The sequence below is a fragment of the Anopheles arabiensis genome, chromosome 2, assembly GCF_016920715.1.
Source record: "Anopheles arabiensis isolate DONGOLA chromosome 2, AaraD3, whole genome shotgun sequence".
Classification (NCBI taxonomy): Eukaryota; Metazoa; Arthropoda; class Insecta; order Diptera; family Culicidae; genus Anopheles; species Anopheles arabiensis.
This window is the reverse complement of record NC_053517.1, coordinates 80883051-80904920: the sequence shown is the minus strand read 5'-3', so window position 1 is coordinate 80904920 and position 21870 is coordinate 80883051. Positions and strand designations below refer to the sequence as shown.

Genomic DNA, 21870 nt, shown 5'->3' with positions numbered 1-21870 from the left:
TAATGAAAGTTTGTCCTTTTGATTAGCACAGCTTGTAGAATCGGGGTCGTAAAACGTGCTGCTGAGTACTGGTTTAGAAACCGGAAAAGATTTTGCCTCAAACTGTCTATAAGTTAGAGATAAAACACTGTACTCTCAATTATTTTTTAAATCAAATTGTGTTGAATTTTAGAACTAAATTGTAAAATGTTATTGTATTTATGCATCATTTTACGGTAAAACAAACCCAACTGATACAAGAAATCAACAATCCTATTAAGTTAATTATAAGGCACAAACGAGGTCGCTTCACACGTGCCCTTTGTATGCATCCGGCGACTCAGTAAATTGATTAAGTAATCAATCAAACTGCCCCCAAGCAGCTCCTTTTACTTTCATGCACGACCAGCTGGCGACCATTGCATTTTCAGTGAAATTGTCTAACAATTCCTGTTCAGCAAAAGGTGTAACAAAACGATCCCGATTCCTCACGAAATTTAGGCTCTCTTTTCTTTCCATTTAAATAAAAACGACGAAAAAGATCGTGAAGAGCGCGCGAGCTAGAGAGCATAAAGCGCAATGCGAACAATGCAAGAGGCAAAGAAAGCATTCCCGAGTGCGTTTCGTGCGGAGATTTGGTGTGGAGAGCGCGAACCCTCAGCACGCGGTTGTTATGCTACGCGGAGAGCGCGCTGCAGTGATAACGCGGCCTGAAACGTGCTCCCTTGCTCACGGTATATGATGGTGGCGCACGGCGAATGGCCAGTTCATTGTTGAGCGATCGTGAAAGGAGATCGGTGGTGGTTCGATACTCGTTAACGGGTTGTACGCAACTGTCGCCGTCTGATTCAAGTGAGCTGTGGTGCAGTTTATTAAGCCTGCACAATCAATAGCAAATCACGTGAAAACGGAAATAATATCAATATTGTGATTTACATGGGTTTTTTTAAAGAAGTCTTTTACGAGTAAAACGACGTGTGCATAAAACAGTGCGCTCCAGTACAGTGCTTGAGCAGTGACCACAAGTGCGGGCGCGTTGGTTGCGCCTAAGGTGGGCCACACTGTGGAGTGTGGACGCACAGCCGCGTTACTTAACAAACATCCGCCATTGTTGGTGTAAACAGTAACATAATAGTAATAACGCCAACAAAAACAGTACGGTGGGGTGCCCTCAAGAGCGCTTGGTTGCGGAATGCTGATGCGCGTTTCTTGCGGCAAGCCGTCGTGGGTGCGTTGAGTATGTGGGGAGTGTGCTCATGTTTGGTTCGGCCGACCGGCAGCGCGGGCAAAACGGGGTGACCTCGGGTAGGAAGTGGCGGTCAGCACCAGATCGCAAACAGCATTAAAACAATTAAGCTGCAGCTGTGGTCGTGTGTGAAGATTCGGCGATTAACCTTCATGAGTTCGCGCATGCAATCGCGCATGATTTTGATACGCAACGGCGGTTGTGCGTGAACGAGCGGTGCTGTTGATGCGGATCAGCGTCTAGCCAGACTTACGAGCGAAGAATCTAGTTAGCTTTCGTGGCCGAAAAAAACTACCGGTAAGCATCATCCAAAATATGAGTTGCCCTGGTAACGGCACGGTTTGACGCGGCCCGAGTGATTTGACATTTACAACAGTTTTGGAGAGGAGAAAGAGAGAAAGCAACTTTTAGTTTCGTTCCCGAAATATGTGTTTGTGTGTGTGTGTGCTTTTGGTGCTCGGTTTTCGGTTTCGGCGCACCGGGCTTCTTCGCGTGACCTCATTTTGGGTGCGTTTTTTTTACTCTTGACGAGGGGACAACGATTTCGGTGTTACGTTGGGCGACGAACCGGACTTTTCGATCGATGATGGAAGATCGTCTGTGGGCTACGTGATAGAGCAGCGGTTGTGCGGTTATTGTTGTTTTGGAGTGCGTTGTTGTTGTTGTTGTAGCTGCCTTGTCGTGTGTGTGTGTGAGCGTGTGCTTCGAGCGGGATATTGCAGACACATTTTGGGGGATTTATTGCAACTGGCGAATAGGTGCACGGTTCGTTAGATTTATGTGAGATTTTTTGCCAACATGTGAACACTTTTATACTGTTTTATTTCACAGTTTAGTGCTAAAAAAGAAAGTTAATTTTTAAATTAAAAATAAAATATAAAAAAAATGGTTAACAAAAAACATATTTTGTACAAAAAACCTATTGTTTTAACGACCTCTTAAAAAGTATATATTTTGATCGACCTACGGGCTTGACCATGCAGATGACGTTGTAGAACGTTTCCGAAAAGAAATAAAACATATCAAATCGTTCTAAGCCGCTCGCTTAGCTGAAAGTGATTTTCATATCTTTTAAATTTGAATTGTTAAACGAAATCATGCAAATGCACAGTACCAATTATCTGTACCGCGGTTGGTTTCGTAAGTGGTTTGACTAATGGTTCGACTCGTGGAAAGTGGCAGCAGCAGCAGCAGCAGCCGTGATTGCCCCCGAACCAATGCATTATGACGGAAATACTGTCCGTGAAATGAATATTAGGCAAATCAGTTTTGACATTTGAAGCTTTAGCGGGGTTGTCTTGCGTATCATTTGCTTGCTGGGCATGTGGTGCATTCTAATTATAGTAACTTGTTTTAATGACGCAACGAGCAGAAGCTTTTTGGAGCTCCTAATAAGCACCGAGCATTTGTTAACCAAATGGGTTGCTATTAGGAATGAAAGGAAAGAGAAGAGCCATTTATTTATGTGCTCAATGACATTTTTTGTGCATGACAGGCCCCGTCCTGTTGAATTTGATGCCAAGCAGATGATAAGATTTATTTTAAAATAACTCCATGTGATATTTAAATAGTTTTCAGAAAAAACGTTAAATTTGACTTTAATTTTCAATTCCTTTCAATCGACAGTTAATTTGATGATAATTTATGTTGATTAGATTGACTCGTCCACTACAAGATTGATCTCTTTAGATCAGTCATCTAAATACAATCACGCACTCGCGCGCACACACACACACACATACACTGCACCGTCCCTCTTGACCCAGTGTCGTCTTATCGCTGACGCGCATTCGAGTGCATTGACTCCGTTAGTAGCGAACCGTGCTTTTTTTAAAAAAAAAAGCGTGCCAACAACCTTATCAATGTGGGTCAAAACACTATTTCTGGGCATTATATTTCATCCCACACCCCACCCTCGAGCTAATCCACGTGATGAGCAGCCGCTTATGGGGTACTTTACTGTACTCATGTACCTCCTGTTTGCCACTTACTTAGGGGCATTTGTGTTCCTTTCCTTTCGTTCCTTCTTTTGTCTCCAGAATTAGGCACATCATCGTCTTCGCTTCGCTTGGGGCTTGGGGCCGTGCGCGCTTGGCCAGTCGCCAGTCATCACCATGATTATCAAGAAGCCTCCGGCGACGGACGACGCTTTCATCGAGAGCAATGTTGTTAAACGCTTTTCTCCGCTGGCCCGTCAGGTGAGTGTGTGCAAATAGAGTGTTATTTATGGTGCCAGACCGGGCACCGGAGCCGGCAAAATAGTCGTAAAAAGATGGACAGTGAGATGAGCAGCAGTAATTTGGATGGTAAACAACTGTTCTGCGCTGTTCATATGAATAGTTTAGGATACTAAATTGTGCAGGAGCTTGAACTGAATCGAGTTGAGATTGTGTAATAGTTAGGTTAGGTATGTTAGGTACATATGAAAGAAATAATCCTTGAAGGGTGTTGAAAATTGTATGTTTAAGGTTATTTAGATTTAGTCTCAAGCAGTAGTTATGTACAATTTACCCTTTGTAGATAAAATAATTAGATTTTTCTGACGATACAGGGTTTCCAGTGTATTTTTATTGCTTCCCACATTTTTTTAGAGGGTTCTCATGGTTCTTTGATGTAGAAACAAGCAAAAAATGATGTAGTAACAAGCCAAAAATCAGGGGAAACGATGAATAAATCGTAAGACTAGTCCCAAAAATTTCGGAAACCATCTAATAAATCGCATAAAAACCTTGTATTGATATTTAAAATGGTAAAGTAAAGAAATTGTGCATTCCTTTAAATAGGGTAAACGTACCCATAGCGGTGGTAGTTCCAACAGTGGTGGTATTGCAACTAAAATGCGGTCCGTACGGCAAATTGAAAGTAATTAAGTTATTTATGTTAGTGTGAAATGTTCATTTGCCTTTTACAAAGGGTTTTAAAGATAAATGGGGCCATTCCGTTACTTAGTGACCTAAAAATCTATTATTTTGTGAAATGTGTCAACATTTTTCCAAAATCCCTAGGATTTCATAACGGAACTCATATTTTTGTTAACGTGCTAAATGACCACATAATCACGCAATTACTAGTTTTACAGCATAAATGTTTTGAAATGTTATTGCTTTATTTAAATTCATTGCCTTCTGACCATATTTATGCATTTTTAAGTGTTTTTTACCGTACTGCCATTATAGATACACAAAACAGGCTTGTTCCTATAGTGATTATAGTTATAAAATCAATAAAAACAGGTCATTTTAGATTTTTTCGCGAATATTTTTGACATGTCGTACTGTTTTCACTAAAATAATACAGAAATGAGTTTTCTGTAGGCAATTTACTAAAAAGGCCAAAATTCGCTTATTTGGCTGAATGAAATATTGATTTCAAATCAAGCACGCTCTTCCGTGGGTGGGTTGATGACAGGTGTAAGGCAGTATTTTAGTCAATAGTTTCATAAATCGAATTTATACATTTTTTAAAGATACATTTACACAAGAAATCAATAGTATGGCAGTAATCCTTGATATTCATACAAAAACAGCTTCAAAAACTAAATTTCATTGATATTATACACTGTTTTGGAGGCATCTTTGTTTACCACCACTATAGTAACACAATACGACGACTATAGGAACCATACCACCATTATAGGAATAACGAAGCACACGAAGTCACAAAAATATGTATTTTTTCGTAAAATTGATGTGATTTATGGTAAAAATGGTTGTGATTGCGAAGAAAAAACATATTCCAATTGCTAAGTGTTAAAATATTCAGAAATTGTCCTTCCTGACACTTTAAATCCATTAAAACACATATGTACCACTTCAAATTGCACCACTATTGATACAATTACCCTACTAGGGCTGTCCTGAACCCTTGAATTGAAAATTTTAATGCCTTTCGATAGATAATATTTCTGAGTATCGATTAAGTCTGTAAAAATGAAAAAAAAAAAAAAACTTGGACTCCTACTTGCCCATCTTACAGAGGCAAAAATGTTCAAAATTAAATGCAGTAAGCCAATATGAGTTCTTTGAGCCTTACAATACTAAGAGTTGACTGGATTTGATGAAAAATTGATAATAAATTATAAAAATAAAGTCGTTCACTTTGGCTTCATTATAAAATGTGAACAAATTTTAGGCAATAGTAAGTTGTAGACATGATGTTACTCTTCTTCTTCTTCTTCTTCATTGGCACAACAACCGTTGTCGGTCAAGGCCTGCCTTGTCAAGCCTGCGGTCAAGGCCACTGGTGAAGTGAGCTTGGCTTTCAGTGACTTATTGTTACCATAGCAGGATAGTCAGTCCTAAGTATGGGAGCACGGTCTATTCGGGGCTTGAACCTACGACGGGCATGTTGTTAAGTCGTACGAGTTGACGACTGTACCACCAAACCGGCCCCAGACATGATGTTACACATTTTATTAATTGATGAAAACGATTCGTAGCAAACCTTTTTCTAATGTATCATTCATTATGATTATTATTATTACTTATTAAGTTATCGAACAAGTTATGTCTACATAACACATTACAACACCATTCTTAGAATTAAAAGACCTGAACCTCAACGAAGCTTTAACAGAACCCTTAATTTGAACGTTAGAAAAAAAATGATTTAAATAGAAATATAAATAGCTACTCCGAACATGAACTAATCGTCAAAAAACTGTCTTAAACAAGTCCTTAATTGATTAATCATCATATCGTCAAAATCAACTTCGTGCTTTAGATCGTAATAAGCTGTATTATCAAAAAATTATGTATTTATTCTGACTAGAATTCAAGCTTAAACTCCTCTTTTAAATTGTACAAAGCTTTAATTCAACTCACCAAAACCCTAAAAATAGGACTGTTTGAACAAATGAAACCTTCGAACAAATGAACCAAACAAGATGCTGTGCTATGTGTACTTGTTCTACATTTTATTAATTGATTTAAAGAATAATTCAATTTGAAATGAACTAAATACCTTTGAATTTTACATAAACATAAATAAATCAAGCCATGACATTGAAGAGTAAAATGCTCAAAGTGTTTGATTAGCAAAGGGTCTGTGATGATTTCTTTCACTCCACATCTTGTTCACAAGACAGTATTCAGATCAATATATCATTAATTCCCTTTACACATTATTGCTATGAGTTTTACGGAAGAATTATGGACCAAAACACACTTTTTTATCATTACATGTAACTTCATAAGGACAGGTCTTGTTGCTTATGGAATCATAATCTGAAATTATGATACATTATCATACGATAGTTTGAGTTTGTGTTGTGGTATATTTAGGCTAAAATATAATAGTCAAAGTCAAACTTAATCAATGCAATAAAGAATCCATCTAATGGCATAAAATTTTATGTTTTGCTTGAGAACTGGCCTTTATATATTTGCTAGAAACGGCGAGAAAGTTGAGAGAACCACTATATTGCTACGTTTGTGACACATCACCTGCTAGACCTACTAGCTCTAAAGAAACCAAACTCACTTTTCACAGCACTTTATTTGCTGAATTGTGCTCAATAATCAACCTTGACTGCCCTTTTCTCTGCAGGTGCTGGCAGCTTCCGGTCCCATCATCAGCAGTGCCGCTGCCGGTATGACGAACGGCTTCTCGGCCATTCTACTCCCGCAGCTGCAGCAACCGGGCAGCAAACTGTCCATCAGCGAGGATCAAGCATCGTGGATCGCCTCGATGGCCCCGCTCCCGATGGCAGTCGGCTGCATTCTGGGCGGCTTGCTGATGGAACGGTGCGGCCGCAAATCCGCTCACCTCATACTAAACGTATCGTTTGCCGTCGGTTGGTGCGTGCTGTCGATGGCTGGCAGCTATCCACAGATCCTTGCCGGCCGGTTCATCACTGGGCTAAGCTGCGGGCTGGTAGGACCGCCGGCCTCGGTGTACATTGCGGAAACGAGTGATCCACGCTACCGGGGCATCTTGCTGGCCGGTGTAACGTTTGCCGTATCGGGCGGCATACTGTTGGCCCACCTGTTCGGCACCTTCTTCCGGTGGCAGACGGCCGCCCTGCTCTGCTCGCTGTTCATGATCGTCGCCTATCTGCTGATGCTGGTATCGCCGGAAAGTCCCGCCTGGTTGCTTGCACGTGGTGCTCGGGCCGAGGCGGAATCATCGTTTCGTTGGCTGAGAGGCTACGATCCGGCCAGTCGGCAAGAGTTTGATGCAATGGTGGCAAGGACGGAGAGCGACGATAAGAAAGCCAATTCAACGCAGGTGAATTCGTCCGCTGAAAGTAGCTCGCCGTATCGTAGGCGTGAGTTTCTCATGCCACTGGCCACGCTGCTAGTGTTTTTCGCGACGATGCAGTTTTCGGGCGTCAACATTGTAGCGTTCTACTCGATCGCTCTCATGAAGACCACGATCGGGAGCGACAGCTTGAACGAATATTTGGCAATGCTGATCGTCGATCTGGTGCGCGTAGTAACGTCGCTCGTGGCCTGCATCTTGTTACGCTCCGTCGGTCGGCGTCCGCTGGCAATGGCGAGCGGTGTCGGCACGACCGTCTCGCTTATCGGGCTGTCCATTTTCCTCTACTTCCAAACGAGCATCCCGCTGTACCGCAACTACTCCTGGCTGTCGCTCGTCTTTCTCATCAGCTACATCGTGTTCGTTGGCATTGGTCTGTTCCCGCTGCCCTGGTGCATGACGGGCGAGGTGTTCCCCGTCGCAACGCGCGGGCTCGGGTCGGGCCTGACGTCGTCGTTTAATTTCGTGTGCTTCTTTGCGGTGATTAAAACGGGCCCGACGCTGTTTGCGACGGTTGGCATCAATGGGACGTTCCTGGTGTATGGTGTCATTTCGCTGCTCGGGACGCTGCTGCTGTACGTGATCCTGCCCGAGACGAAGAATCGCACGTTGCAGGAGATTGAGGAACAGTTCCGCCGGGGGCGAAGGAAAGCGAAGGATGCGGAAGCGTCAGGTGGACAGGTAGCTGGCACGCCGAATGGAATTGCCACCATCGCTTGAGTGCCGAAAGAGTATTCACTCGTTTGATAGGCAGTGCTAGCTAGATTTTAGATAATGTAAAGTGCATATTTTATTGCTTCTTGTTTATGGTTGTGTTTGAATGTTGTTCAATAGTTAGTTACGTTGTTTTGTGGTTTTATGTTAACTTTTTATAAAAGAAAACTAAATAGTTAAATGAACAATACATCGTAGTACATAAGCCGATAAAAGTAATATTAACTATTAGTCATTATTTCGATTGTTTGCCATTTTGTACTTTAATTGTTGATGGTTTTAATGTTCAAGCATAAATAAAAGATGTTAAATATTTTAAAGTAAGGGTGTACATTTCTTTCTTTATTTACTTACGTTTGTTTGTTGAGTTGTTTTTCCACAATTTGTTTTTTTTCACTTTTAGATTATGTTTTTCACCATTTTCGTTGGGTATTCATTCTCTTTGTTTTCTTACTCTTCTTCTTCATCTTCTCCGTTTTTTATCATTTTTATTTATATTTACTCATTTAGCGTTGATTAAACAAAGGTTAAAAAAGTCATTCACCACACACGCCACAGTTTATTATTTCAATCAAAAAATCGTTTATTTAGGATCATAAAATTAAAAACATAACGTGACGTACAACAGTTTTGGGTTTTCCTCTTTTTTGGTTTTTTGGTTTGTCCTCAATTGTTACTTTTTGTTTGCTTTTTTCCTGCTTTCTTTATATATATATATATATACGTTTAGGTATATGTATAGTTTGTGTGTATATATATAATTTTAATTTTCTTCCACTTAGCTTCTTTTGCTTTCCCATCCATTCTTATTCCTCGCTTTCTTTGCATTGTTTTCAGTTTATTTTTGTGTGTTTCACATCAAACAATACGCACTCCGTCCGGTAAACATTAAATGTTTTTGTTTGTTTGTCTTATTTGTTTCTCTATTCTCGCTAGTGTTCTTGCTTTACTCATTTCCTTTGCCCTGCCAATGCACCGTGCGAAGTTGAATTGCATTGAAACGTCATCGGATCTTTCTTCCTTATGTTGTCCAGTTTTGTTTGTTTGTATGTGTTTTTTTGCTGTTATTCGAGCGATTTGCTTTTTATGTGCATTGGTTTCCTGCTGCTCGCCCTACAGTGCCTAAACTACGACTGAACTATATTTAAGTCGCTTTTGCATTAGTTTTTAACTGCTTTGCAATTGCTATCGATACCGTTTTCTCATTTTCTTTGTTTTGTTACAAATTCTTCCCCATTCTACACCATTCACTTTTTCTTTCACACACACACACACGCTCACGCACGCAATGCGTTCTTATTTGCTATCTTTACACGGTTTTATGCATTTTTTCATAAATTTCTTCTAGTTTTCCTCATTCACTTGACAGTGTTCTACTTTTTTTCTTCATTTATTCTCCTTTTTGTTGTTTCTTCTTGTGATAAATATAGTAAAAGTTGCAGTACAAGTTTAAGCTGCTAAAACTTATCAAATAATCAACAGTAGTTCGGCTGCGGACGATTGAAAACTGATTGTGGTAACGTTTTGTAGTAGTTGTTGTTCTGTAAAATAGTTTTGTGGTCGGTTTTGGGGTAGGTTTTTGTTTTGTTCTTCTTGTTTTGGTTTCACTTTTGAGTTCTGCTTGCTGTGTTGTGGTGTGTTTGTGTTGCTGTGGTGTTAGCAGTGGTGTTATTAAATCTTATACAAAAAGTACGCAGTTTGAGGGTTTACGGCACCAAGCGATTAAAAGTAGTTAGAAAAGCACAACTCATGTGCATCAGACATGTAATAAGAATGTAAGAAACGGGATGAAGTGTAAGAATTAGAATAAAAACAGTTTGTTGGATTTTATGTGCAGAAATTACTTGAACGGTTCAAACGAATCAGCATAATCGGTACAAAACCCATTATTTGCATAATTGTATGTTGGTGTGTATGTGTGGTTATGTGTTGTGTTTAGTGTAGTAGTCATTTATTTATCCTTTTCTATACCTTTTTGGGGTCTTTTACCCTCTTCTAGGATCGGTTTACTTCTGTGTAATTGCAATTGCTCTTCCACTGTCTGTCTTCCTTCACACTGAACCACTCGACAGCCTGAACGGGTTTAGGTTGTTGCTTTCAACAGCTCATATTTCGCACTATGATATAAGTAGGTGTATGTATATGTATGTATAGGTTTTATGGTATAAAAAATTATAGCACAATCATAGCGCGGCGCTAGTATAGTAGGTATTCTGACGGTTTTCGGTTTCCTTTTCTTTCCTTTTTTTCTCTCAAAAAACCATAAGTTTTTGTGTAAGTTTGGTGGTGCTGGTGCACTCTTTTGTCCTTTCTTTTGCTCGCTACCCTATTTGAGTTTGCTAGTACACGCGGTACGCTTTATAGCCAGTTTTGTTGTTTTCTTTCGTATGCTTTTTGTTGACCTTCTTTTTGCAGTTTGTTCCTTTGTTTTCATGTTTTGCTCTATGTTACAATTACAATTGTATGGCTTTGTGCACTTTGCAAGATACCATGCACTTCCAAGCTGTACTATTGGCATTTGCATTTTGTTTTGTTTGTTTTTTTGTTGGTTTTCTTCGTTTTCGTTTCGTAACGTGCTCTTACTTCAAGCATAGCCGTTTCTTTTTTGCTCGTTTTGCTTGCTTCTTATTATACGTTAACGCTTTATATTTCTTACGAAGCACGTTGTTTGATGCCCTTTGCACTTTCCCTTTTTTACTATTCTTCCTAGAAGCGAGCTGTATTCCTCTATTGCAACTTTTCCCCCTAGTTGGTAGTATGTGTGTGTATGTGTGTATATTATAATCTGATCTGCTACTTTTCTGCTGCCCTCGATTGCTTTCGTCCCGCATCCGTTCCTTCTAACAGTTCAAGCGTTTTGGATGATGCGCGCTTCGCTTTCGGCTTCGCACATCTACGCCACTTACTTATTACCCATATTGTTCGAACGTTATTAGTAGTTAGTACATATTCATTTTTTGTTTTTGTGTGTGTGTGTCGGTGTGTGCTTGAGTGTTTTTTTAAATTAAATGTAAATTATTTAACTCCCTTTTTGAAGAAATTCTTCGTTTTGCCTTTGATCGTGGCTTTGGTTTGACGGGCACTAAATGGTGCACTAAACTATTAAAAAGTGAGCTGTTTGTGTATGTGTGTGTGTATGTGTGTGTTGGAATTGGAAATGTTTCATGTACAAGAACAAAAACAAAAATACAGGTTCCACTGTGGAGCCGTATCGAATGGTGTGAAAGGCGGTGATTCCTCGCACGCTTAAGAACCATATTTCCATTAGCTTTGTTACGTTACGCCTTTGTCTGCCTACTCGATCGCTGGCTTAAAGGAGCGTAACGTGATGGTCGGCGCCTACTTCGCTACGTTTATCTGAACAAATCTCTCCATGCTAGCTTCCATTACTTTGCGTAGCTTGAGCGGGGTCAGTTAAGTGTGTTTAATTTTTACAAATGGCTGTAGTATGTGCACGATGTGCTTGTTTTGTTTGTTTTTTTTTTCTTGCTTTTCAAAGTGAATCACTTACGATTTTTTTTCTGTGTTGCTTGTTTAAATTTCGTATAAAACCTTTACCCTGAATTGCTTAATTCTTTAGCCGCCTCTCAATGTCGCGTGCGCTTTTTGTGTTTTCTACCATCGTACTGCAATTACGTTGCGTTTATAAACTTTAAACTTGTTAGCAGCTTATTGTATGTTGGGAGTGTTGCATTGTTCCTTGGTTGAAAAAGGGAAACATAAGAAACATGCAACAAAACAGAAAAAAAAAACGAAACCGGGCCAACAACACTGAGGAAAAGTTCTTATTTCTTTTTAACTGCTTTACCGCAAGCATTCTATTGTAAAGCTTGCAAATTGTACACCACACGACGGAAGAATTTGCTTTTAATTACGTTTTAGCTTGCGTTGTGTACCATTTTAGTGTCTTCAAAAACAGGTCTCTTCAAAGAGTAAAAGAGATTCTATGTACTGGTTTTTCTGCCATTCTGATTGCAACGCGATCTTTCACTTTTACACAATTGTTACTACTATTACTATTAATTCCAATCCAATTGTAACGAATATTGCAGGCAGCGGCAAACGTTTCCGGAATTTTGGCAATGTTTTGCCTTCGTTCTCTAATTTCGATCGTCAATTAATTTAACTATTTCACTTAACGTTGAGGCTGGGCAATGTTGTTCGTGCTTTTTAGCTGCTTCACACTACAAAATTTGCCACTTTGTCAATTGCTTTTCGTTTGAAAGCGCATTTGTTTTTGTTTTTGTTTTTTTAGTTTGTTTTGTTTTACTTTCCTTGCTGCTGTTGTTGCTGTTGTTGCTGTTTGGGAGCATTGCATGCATCGTACGGCTTTACCGGCACGAAGCATTACGCACACTACGCACAAATTGGGCTTACACGCTACAATTCTTCGCGGCGTCTCGGCGTCATCGTCTTTGGTAAATCACAATCTTAGCTGAGCTGTAGTTTTTTTTTTCGTTTATTATATTCATTATTTAAACCTTGTATGCTTGTACAGATGTTTTCATGATTCATTTGTTTTTTTTTTTGTAGTTTTGTTTTGTTTTGTCACTTAGTTTTTGGAGTAATGTGTTCGTGGGTTGTGTGGGTTGTGCACGTGTAGTGGGTTGTGTCTGAGAATGGTGTGTCCTTTGTGTTCAAAGAGCGAAATGGAGAGAAAAAGGCAAAAGAAGGTAGTGTAGGAACAGTTTTGTATGACACGTGGCAAAGAAGAGAGAAGAAGAAACGAACATATACACACACGTACATGTAGTAAAGTTGCTTTAGAAGAGGAAACATATTTTTTCGAATAAAATAACAATTACAATTCTAGGCAATTATTAATTAATACTAAGACTAAATAGACCCCCAAAAAGCAACAAGTCATCTCGTAGTGTAGTGATGGTAGTAGTATGGTGTAGGTCGTTACCTGTAGTTGGTGTTGAGTGAAGGAGTGTGTATGTGAACGTCATATTGTGCAACTGTAACGTGGCGTAGTGTGAAGAGGAGTGTTACATACTTATGATTAACTTTACAAAATACACTCTATATGTTTGTGTGTGTGTGTATATGTATGCCATCTATGAATGTGTGCCATCGGGCACGAAACGGCTGCGCTTAAAGTGTAGCTAACACTGTTCGCTTTAAATACTTTTTACATACGTACAGTAATTGGTTTGTTTGCAAAACATTGGTTTTCGAGTGTGTAAGTGTTTTCTTTTCGGTTTTCTTTTTTCCTTTTTTTTAAATTTACTTTCAGCTGCAAAGTTTCAGCATTGCACGTAATAGCTTCTATGTCTAAGTGTCTCCTTCTTTATTTAACCTTCTCCGCTGCTCTTCCTCGCTTTAACTAAGCATCTCTATTCGTTAATGTCTTTTCGGCTGTTCTTAGCTTCTGGAAAGTAAGGTTGGTTTGGATGCAGTTTTAACATGATGAGGTGCTTCTTAACTTAAGCTTCATCTAATTTGTTAGCCAGCGCAGAGAGCGCAAGCGGCTCGATTCATAATGGTTAATAAAAACGATTGCCTACCCTCTGTGCTCAGCCCCCATTTCTTTTTTTGCTAAACTATATGGTATGAGTTTTCGTCTGCGTGTTTAGAATTAGTTTAGAATAGTTACGTTCTCTAGCAGTTATTGATGGAGACTGGTAGGTATAAGAAAAAAAACAGGACGATTAACAAACTCTCGTTGAGCAGTTGGAAATGAAAATGAGACATCATCGCGCAAGTACTTTCAGTACTTTCTCTCTTATCCCTTAACAGCTTAGGTAAACTGAACAAAAAATTTCAACTAACGGGACATTTCGTATTCCTTCGTATCTCGTAACGTTGTAACCCACTTTCCTATTTATTTACGATAGTTTTTAAAGGCATTCAAGCGATAGATTGTTTTAGAGTGGCGTTCAGTAGTAGTAGTTTAGTGTGTTGTTTTTTTCCTTCTTGGTTTTGTGATATACTTTCACAGTTTTAATTCTCCTCCCTGGCTAGCTAATTATATTAACCTTTCTCAGCATCAGATGCGTTTGTTTATGTTTCTCGAGTTTCGTTTTCCGATTGATCCGCTCCTTTTCCTTTTTGCTTCCCAATTCACTAGCTTTCCTCAATCCACCTCATCCACTTTCACTACGTTTTGATATGTCAAATGATGCAAAATAAGCACTTGGTTTCAGCGTGTGTTACTTTCTTCCTTCTTCCTCATTAGATAGATTCATTCGCTTTGACTGCGTCTCATTTTTTTATCTGTGTTTCATTTGTCCTATTCTCTGCCTTCTCTACATCCCTTCCGGACGACTGTCGCGGTTGAGATTGGCATTTCCAACTGGAATAGTGTTGTGTTGTGTGAGTTTTCTATTTGCGCTTTCAGTTAGTACCTTTTAGAAAAGAACAGGCTAACAACAGTGGCTAAAGAGTGACCATACCATGTGTCCATTCCTTCTTTTAATGGAATTTTGCAATTCCATCTTCCTCATTTACTATCAGACTTTCTAATCGATGTTTGGGCGACAGTACGGATCAGCAGTGGTGTAGGTGCGATGCAATTAAGTAGATAATTGGTAGGCAAACGTGTGTTGTGCTCTCTTATCTTCCCCGCACCTCTCCGGAGAAAAAAGGGGAAAGGGACCAATGCCAATAAGCATTTATTGCTTGTCCTTTCCGTGGCCGCACTGTACAAATCGAAACCGGACTGAATTGCTCGCTAACGTGTATGTTTGTAAGTGATTTTTTTTGGTATTTTACGAACGATTTCTTACTCCTCCACTATTCTTGCTAGCTACTAGTAGTAGTGACATCGAAACTGTGTGTAACTTTACGACTTTATGCCAATCCAAAAATACAAATCATAAAGCATTGATGTGTTTGCTACAATCGTTAAGGCCAAAGTGATTTATTTTCAAGAGGCAATTAATGCATAATTTAAAGCAAACCCAAACGTAGGCTGAAGAAATACGTGCTATCTAATGGTGTGTTGGTTTTCTCGGGTGTGCGGAAACGAGCGACTTAAACTAGCGTTGGTCCAAATTGTGTAGCTTGCACATCCAAGGCAAGCTTTCCGTTTGTTGTGTGCGGTGCTAAGCACGACTAGAAGAGGAGCTCAGAGAACGGGGCTTCCTTCTAATTGAAAGGCTCGCCGGCAAGGTGCTGATTGGTCTTCCTTATCACAGCAAAAACAGAACAAGCTTTTGTTGGCAGAAAGTATAGCACAAACTAGCAAAATGTGCGCAGGTTTTAGCATCGTATCAAAATGAAAACACTAGCAAAAAAAACGTATCCATCTGGTCATCGAGATCACAGAACTGCCCTTCATGCATTGTGGCATTCGGCGTGGGGGGCAAGGCTATTTATTACAGTTCTTCGCTTTTAAGATCTTTCTTCTCTAGCAGCATTGAACAGAAGAAACCGACAATTTAAATCGCAGCCCTATTTCTCTTTCCTTCTCTTTTGTTTTTAAAGCCACATTCAAAAAAGAAACCCTTTAAGTAAGTGAGTATGAGTCGGGGTAGTAGGTGTTTTTCCTCCTTCTCTTGTTTCTGGGTGGTTGGTCGTAAGCTTTCAGCAAGGAACTTTGGGTACGCTTTAGTCGTGTGTGAGTAGTGTCTGTGAGTTTAGATTTGTATTTTCAGTTAATAAGCACCTTCTCGATAGAAACGTAGTAAAATGTGGTACTGCTACATTATAAGCCAACCCTTACTTGTCTAATCTTGTCTGCCCTCCCGTCTGTATCTCTCTGTTTTTCTAGGCATAAATTGAATGAATTGAATTACACAACTTCCCCGTTCTGTTACGCTATTAATTTAGTGTGATTGTTTTGTGTGTTTGAGTGTGTGTGTGTGCTTGAGGATGTTCATCTGTGTTGGTAATAATTGGTTTGCTTTCTTTAGTTGGTACTTCCATTGATATTGCTATTGGCATTTCTTCATTCGCACTGCGGCAAGCTTCCACCTGCTTGCACCCCACCGGAAGCGTATCGCGCAATTTTATTTCCCATTGCAAAATGTGTGTGTGTGTTCTCTTCTTACTTTATAGATGATTCCGCTTTGAAACGTTCTACGGCTCTACGGCTGAGCTGTCTTGCTGTTCGTACGCAACGATTCTGCGCAAGCAAACCAGTGCCATCACCATTATTTGTGCTCGTATATTATATTAAACTTTGACTCTATTTCGCTTCTATTTTGTGGGTTTTTGTTCGCAAACTTTCACCAAAATAGTATCTCTTCTACTGCTATGTTTCTTCGTTGGATCAAGGGGTGGTCGTTTAATGTGACGGTTTACTTCCTTTGCGTTAGCTAGTGTAAACGAAAGGAAATGAGTTGCAGCTGGAATAAACGCTCTGTACAGTTTGCGTTTAATTGAAACGCTTATGGCTTTTGCAGCCGTGTGAGAGATGCCACATCTGTTGTGGTTGCGATTTAAGAGGTTTGGGTGTTTTTGTTCTCTTTGCGGTTCTAATTGAAATTGTCCCATTTTTTACTCGTATCACAAATCAATGGAACCTCGTCTCTCGAGCATCTCGATGCCACTGGGCTATGCATTTACGTTATCATTATGTGAAAAAAGGCAGTATCTGTAGGTTTGATTTAGCCATCCTTTGTTTTGTGAGTGTGTGTACTATTCGTGAGCCTTGATGTGGCGAGATGGGTACAGATGAAAAGGGGGTTATCGGTTTAGCGCTCTTTGAATGGCTCCGAAGCAAATAAAAACTCATGAGAAGCGAGAGCCTTCCGTCTGTTTGGTTAAAACATGCGAGAGTTTCGAGGCATTCGAGTTTTGGTTTCTGTAGGAACGATCGATGCATTCGGTTCAGCATTTTCCGCACACTAGCCCTCGGCTCGGTTTTACACAAGCCCGAAGTGAGATGTGTGTGTGTGTGTAGAGGCGCAAAGCAGAGAGCGAGTCCGACTGCGTGTAATGTATATATCCTATGATACGTGTGAATGCGTGTGTGTGATGCTGTCTGTGTGTGTGCATGTTTGTGTTTATGTTAGTGTGTAATTTTACAGCGTGTACCAACTCAATAAACAACTGGCCACATATTTATAACAATCATCTCTTGGAATGGCCAAGGATGATGATTATTATAATACACGTGGCCAGTTCTTTGTTGGGCTGGTCAACCCTGTATCGTTGATCGGGATTCGCAAAACCTGGTTGCGAACTTCGCTCACACATCGCACATACTCTTCGTTGCCAACAAACGACCCGCGGTAGAAACAATGCGACAATCCCCGGAACCGCGCACCTTTCGCACATCGGACCGCCCACCGTTACAGCAGGTTGTTGGTGTAGATCTTGTGGATGAGTGACTTCTGGATCGTATTCTAGGAGAATCCCTTGTAGTGGATGAAGAAAAATATCAGAAAGACGGCGTACGCCGACGGGAAGGTGATGCGCGCGATCACGTCGATCGTCTTCGCGACGCGTATCGGATGCGGCGGTTCCTTTTTGCGCACTTGCACGAAGCACGTCTGTTCCGCGCGGAGTGGGGGTTGGCAGGGATTGAAAGAAAGAAAACGCGAAAGAGTTGGATGAGAATTGAGGTGGATTATACAAGAGTGTCCATAAGGAAATAATTCTAATGTTAGATTGACCGATTGATAAAATCAATTATATGTGTATAAATAAGAGCAATAAAAAAATCCTTATTTTTGTACTATTTTTAAAAATATCAAATTAAATTATTATGAGGATAGAAATTATATTGTATTGTCAACCATATATGATAATCTTGCAATCTTTTATTTTTGTGCGATACGCATTGCATAGTTTTAGGCGCTTGTTATTTGTACTAATAAAATAATGGTAAATCAAATACGATTACAGGGTTTCTCATGGATTCTCATAGTTGTGAAACACTTCCTTGACTCTTTTTTATGGGAAGTGAACTCATATGATCAAATGATGGAAATTGGACTCTATGGCACTCGTTTTGGAAAGGTTTCTTTGAAATTCTGATTAGATTTGTCCAACAAGCGTGCTATAAAGTCCAATTTCCTTTACATTGAGCTAATTTCAAAATAAGAAAAAATCAGAGAAAGTGTCCCGCAGCTATCAGAACACCTGGATAGCCCTAAATCTTTAAAACCGTGGAAATCGTGTCAACATCACACTACTGCTCACCTCTGTTGCACAGCCATTGTTCGCGGAGTGTGTGCAGGGGCTGGTACCGCCCGCACAACTGGTACACGCGACGATCTCGTTCGGTCCACCGGATTCCCGCTTCTTCACACCCTGTCAAAGGGAACATCATTAGTGGGTTGAACGGGCAGGGAGTGATGCAGCAGGAGAAGTAAAGAGTAAACTGCACGTTCGAATGCGAGTAATATAAGTTTGGCAGCGTAGTAGTGAACCAATACAAGAAACAAGAAACCGATCCAACAAAAGTGCATAAACTTCAAACGGATTAGGGCATTAAACAGTCAAACGAAAAGAGTGTAAAAAGAACGGAACATAAAACGATAAGATGATTTCAATAAGTCGCCGGGGTAGATAGTATTTTTTTCAGTAGGATTGATCCAAAAGTCGGCTGGTGGGCTTGTGACTGTGCGTTTATCAAAGAGCAAGAAGGGTATAACCGGCACGCGGGACGATCGTGCACAGTGCGAAATGCACACGAAAGGAAAGATAGATAGAGAGGGGAGCAACATTTGCAGAAAATCGGATGGATCGTGTGGGGATTGTGTTTTGCATGTTACAAATCACAAGGAAAGGTTCAGTTGACCATTTAAGGTGTTTGCACACAAAATAGCTTCACTCTGTGACACAAAAAGGGGTTTGTTGAGTTAAGAAAACGGCAAGTAATCGGAAGGCTCTTCAAAAGAAAACACTACAAATCATACACGCACGCACAGATATTCACAAACGCTAGGACACTAGATACAAATGATCGGCACACATACAACACTAGTTGTTGCCTTTGGTTGAAGCAAATTATTCACACGTGTCTCGGCAAAGCGTTCGGGAGAAGCAGAGTTCTAGAAAAATGCGAATTATAGTACAGTACTAAGAAGTCGGGGTCTCATCAAGTGTGTATAGAAACAGCGAACTGGAAACTAGTTTCCCAGTTGACAAAGGGTATATAGAATGCTAGAAGTAGGCAACACAACATTGTCAAGAGGACAGAGAGATACAGATAGAGAGAAAGAATAGGAGGGAACGATTTACTAGAGGATAACATTAATCGTGGAGCACGTGCACGGAGTACATTCTTGGAGCAAGGGTGCGCACTATGTTCTAATTATTATCGACGGTCTAGGTTTAAATTTTGCAAACTGAAAACTGAATAACATAACATAAACAGTACACACAAACATAAAGAAAATGTAGAAATTCAGTCTAGGGTAAGCGTGTCCTGTGTGTTAAGTTTGAGGTGTTAGTAAATTCACAGTTATTTCCTTGTTAAGCTCACAGGGCGCACTTAAAATCTCATTCTGGGTTAGAGAGGTTAGTTTAATATGAAAAGTAAAACATAAACAATACCATCTTAGCATCTTACTGAAGCACTTTACGAACGATTTGATTATCACCATCGTCTGGTGCAAGAGTTCAACCGCTTACCACGACAACAGCTAACGAACCGACCGAAGAGCGACCGACCATTAGTAAGTTGCTTGCGTTGTGTCTCATCAGACGAAGGATGAGAAGATATAAAAGCTCGCCCCCCCGACCCGTCCATAAATTACATATTCTAGTGGCATGCTAAAATTGTCACCCATTTTGATTGAGGCGAAGTACGGTTGGATGGTGCACGGCCTCCTCCTTCTGTTCGACCATCCATTCGCTCGCCATTTCTCTTGGGAGGTGTGAACCGTTTCCAATGTTAGGTACAATGCACTCCTTGCTGAGGTGAGGTGCACATGGAATATAAAATTGCCACCATTCACCACCCGCAGGGAGTGGGAGGGCGGAAGGCAGACTTTCCAGCCGTTGAGAGAGAGAGAGAGAGAGAGCTGGGTAATCATTCATTCGTTGACGGTATTTCAATTATGCTAGCAACATGCAGCAGGAGAACCAGCAGCAGCATGTTCCAGTTTGGGGCAAAAGAACCATGCTCCGAGAGGGCGCGGTGGAGTGTGAAGCAATTGGTAGTACAAACCCCCTCGTCTACAACCCCCTCCACCCTCCCGCTCCCATCTTTAAATGGATTGGCAAATGTTATCTTAATGTTCATTCTCGCTTCGTTTCGTGTGTTATCTCGTTCTCGTAGGAGTGGTTCGTTGCTTTATCGGCATCTCTTGCACCGAAAGTACGGAAGGTGGTCGGAAAACGGTGGTCGTTGTCAGTGAACGTACCAACATGTCAGGTCGTGCTGGTGTGTGTGTGTGTGAGTTAGTGGGGATAAGGTAAAGTCTTTAATTCTGCAATTGGGCTGTAGGTTTGCGTTTCGGGTGGATAACAGGACACACTTACCGGCTACGATAGGAGTAAGGCATTTCCGCGCGAAATGATGACGGAGATGAGAAGAGATAGAGCGGCAAGGGTGAGGTTTGGAGGTTAGTTTGTCCACACAAGGTGATCGTGGTGCGATCGTACAGCCCGGAGTTTACGGGGACGCGTGAAGGGTGAATAAGTTGACAGTTTCGGCCAGACAGGGACGAGAGCGATGGCGTGGAAGATTGTGTGTATGTGTGTGTGGAAGACGAAAGGTGTTGTAGTATTTTTGCGGTGTTGGTTTAATTTTCAACATTGGAAAAGAAACGACAGCCAGAATAGGTACATACACACGTACACGTACACGTCGAAAGGTGTTGGAGTTGTTAGTTCGGGGAAGGGTAGCAGGAAGAGAATAAAACATGAAACTAATTATTACACAGGCTCAGTAGTGCTATGACGCGGACAGAGGCAGCGCTCGACAGAGATGGGACACATGTAAAGGCCACACGGGTGACAACACTAGTGACGGGGCGGCATACGAGGGCGAGGATACATGTTGCCTTGTTATGCTGTGACAACTAATGTGGTGGGAAATTTTGAAAAAAAAAAACAAGGGAGAGCGCGTATTTTAATCAATCGATTTCCATAAAATACTCTAAAGTTCTAAATCCTTCAGCAGCGCTTGCGGTGTATTGCGATTGCATACACCCAGGCGTCGCCAGCACACTTTAGTACAAAAGCTCAACCGCGCGATGTATCCTCACCGGTCATACCGTTTTACCAGCGGTAAGTGACGTGCAAGAACGCTCTTCTACCTTTGGCTAGATTATGGGTGTATGGGTGCACATGGTAAAACGACTGCAGGAAAAGAACACACCGTGGAAATGAGTGAGGACGGGAACAGGGGAGAACGAGGTGACGAGGAACGAGTTCAAGGAATGGGATAAAAGCGATGAAGAATGATTTTGTTCCTCGCAATTTTGCGCACCGTTGAAGGAGAAAACAATGGACCGGTTCGGTCCACTCATTACCGAAATGCAATTAGCTAACTATCCATCAACCATCGTACTCAAAAAAAAACAAGAAAAAAAGACACAGGTACGTTGTATGCAACGCACGAAGCCATAAGCGTACAGCGTTCGGTGTTCGGACCAGCAAGCGGGACAAATCCCTGGAAAGCGATGGTACGGGTTACTGGTCCGGCTAATAAAGCAGGAAGAACCAAAAACAACGCAAGGAAGGAGGAAAATATGGGAGTGGGAAATTGCACCAAACGCTTCACTTTCTGCGAGATTGTGATGGGTGTAAAATGGAAGAAAGCT

General features: G+C 40.8%; 2 protein-coding genes across 35 annotated transcripts in view; one reads left to right on the top strand and one right to left on the bottom strand.

Moving 5' to 3' along the window:
- The first annotated feature begins 726 nt into the window (after positions 1–726).
- LOC120895834 (facilitated trehalose transporter Tret1-like) lies at positions 727–8520 on the top strand. 2 transcript variants are annotated; one of them, XM_040299510.1, is made up of 3 exons: positions 727–1522; positions 3265–3423; positions 6773–8520. In XM_040299510.1, the coding sequence occupies exons 2-3, from the start codon at positions 3340–3342 to the stop codon at positions 8204–8206; spliced, it is 1518 nt and encodes a 505-aa protein (XP_040155444.1). In that variant the 5' UTR covers positions 727–1522; positions 3265–3339; the 3' UTR covers positions 8207–8520. The 2 variants fall into 2 exon arrangements, with proteins under 2 accessions (XP_040155444.1, XP_040155445.1); XM_040299511.1 differs by having other exon boundaries at positions 739–831.
- Positions 8521–9466: 946 nt separating this feature from the next.
- LOC120898197 (glutamate-gated chloride channel) overlaps positions 9467–21870 on the bottom strand; it is a 118645-nt gene continuing 106241 nt past the window's right edge. For 20 of the 33 annotated variants that reach the window (XM_040303692.1, XM_040303703.1, XM_040303707.1 and 17 more), the window contains 2 exons: positions 18296–18406; positions 9467–17643 (listed from right to left, as the gene is read on the bottom strand). In XM_040303692.1, the coding sequence (XP_040159626.1) occupies positions 17497–17643; positions 18296–18406 (258 nt within the window). In that variant the 3' untranslated portion in view covers positions 9467–17496. Of the gene's footprint in view, positions 17644–18295; positions 18407–20584; positions 20588–21870 lie in introns of all 33 variants that reach the window. The other 13 variants (XM_040303695.1, XM_040303721.1, XM_040303724.1 and 10 more) reach the window with 3 other exon arrangements.

Coding starts and splice junctions, on each gene's coding strand:
- LOC120895834 (XM_040299510.1), top strand. CDS start 3,340: ATGATTATCAAGAAGCCTCCGGCGACGGACGACGCTTTCATCGAGAGC. Junction 3,424..6,772: donor TTTCTCCGCTGGCCCGTCAG/GTGAGTGTGTGC, acceptor TTTTCTCTGCAG/GTGCTGGCAGCTTCCGGTCC.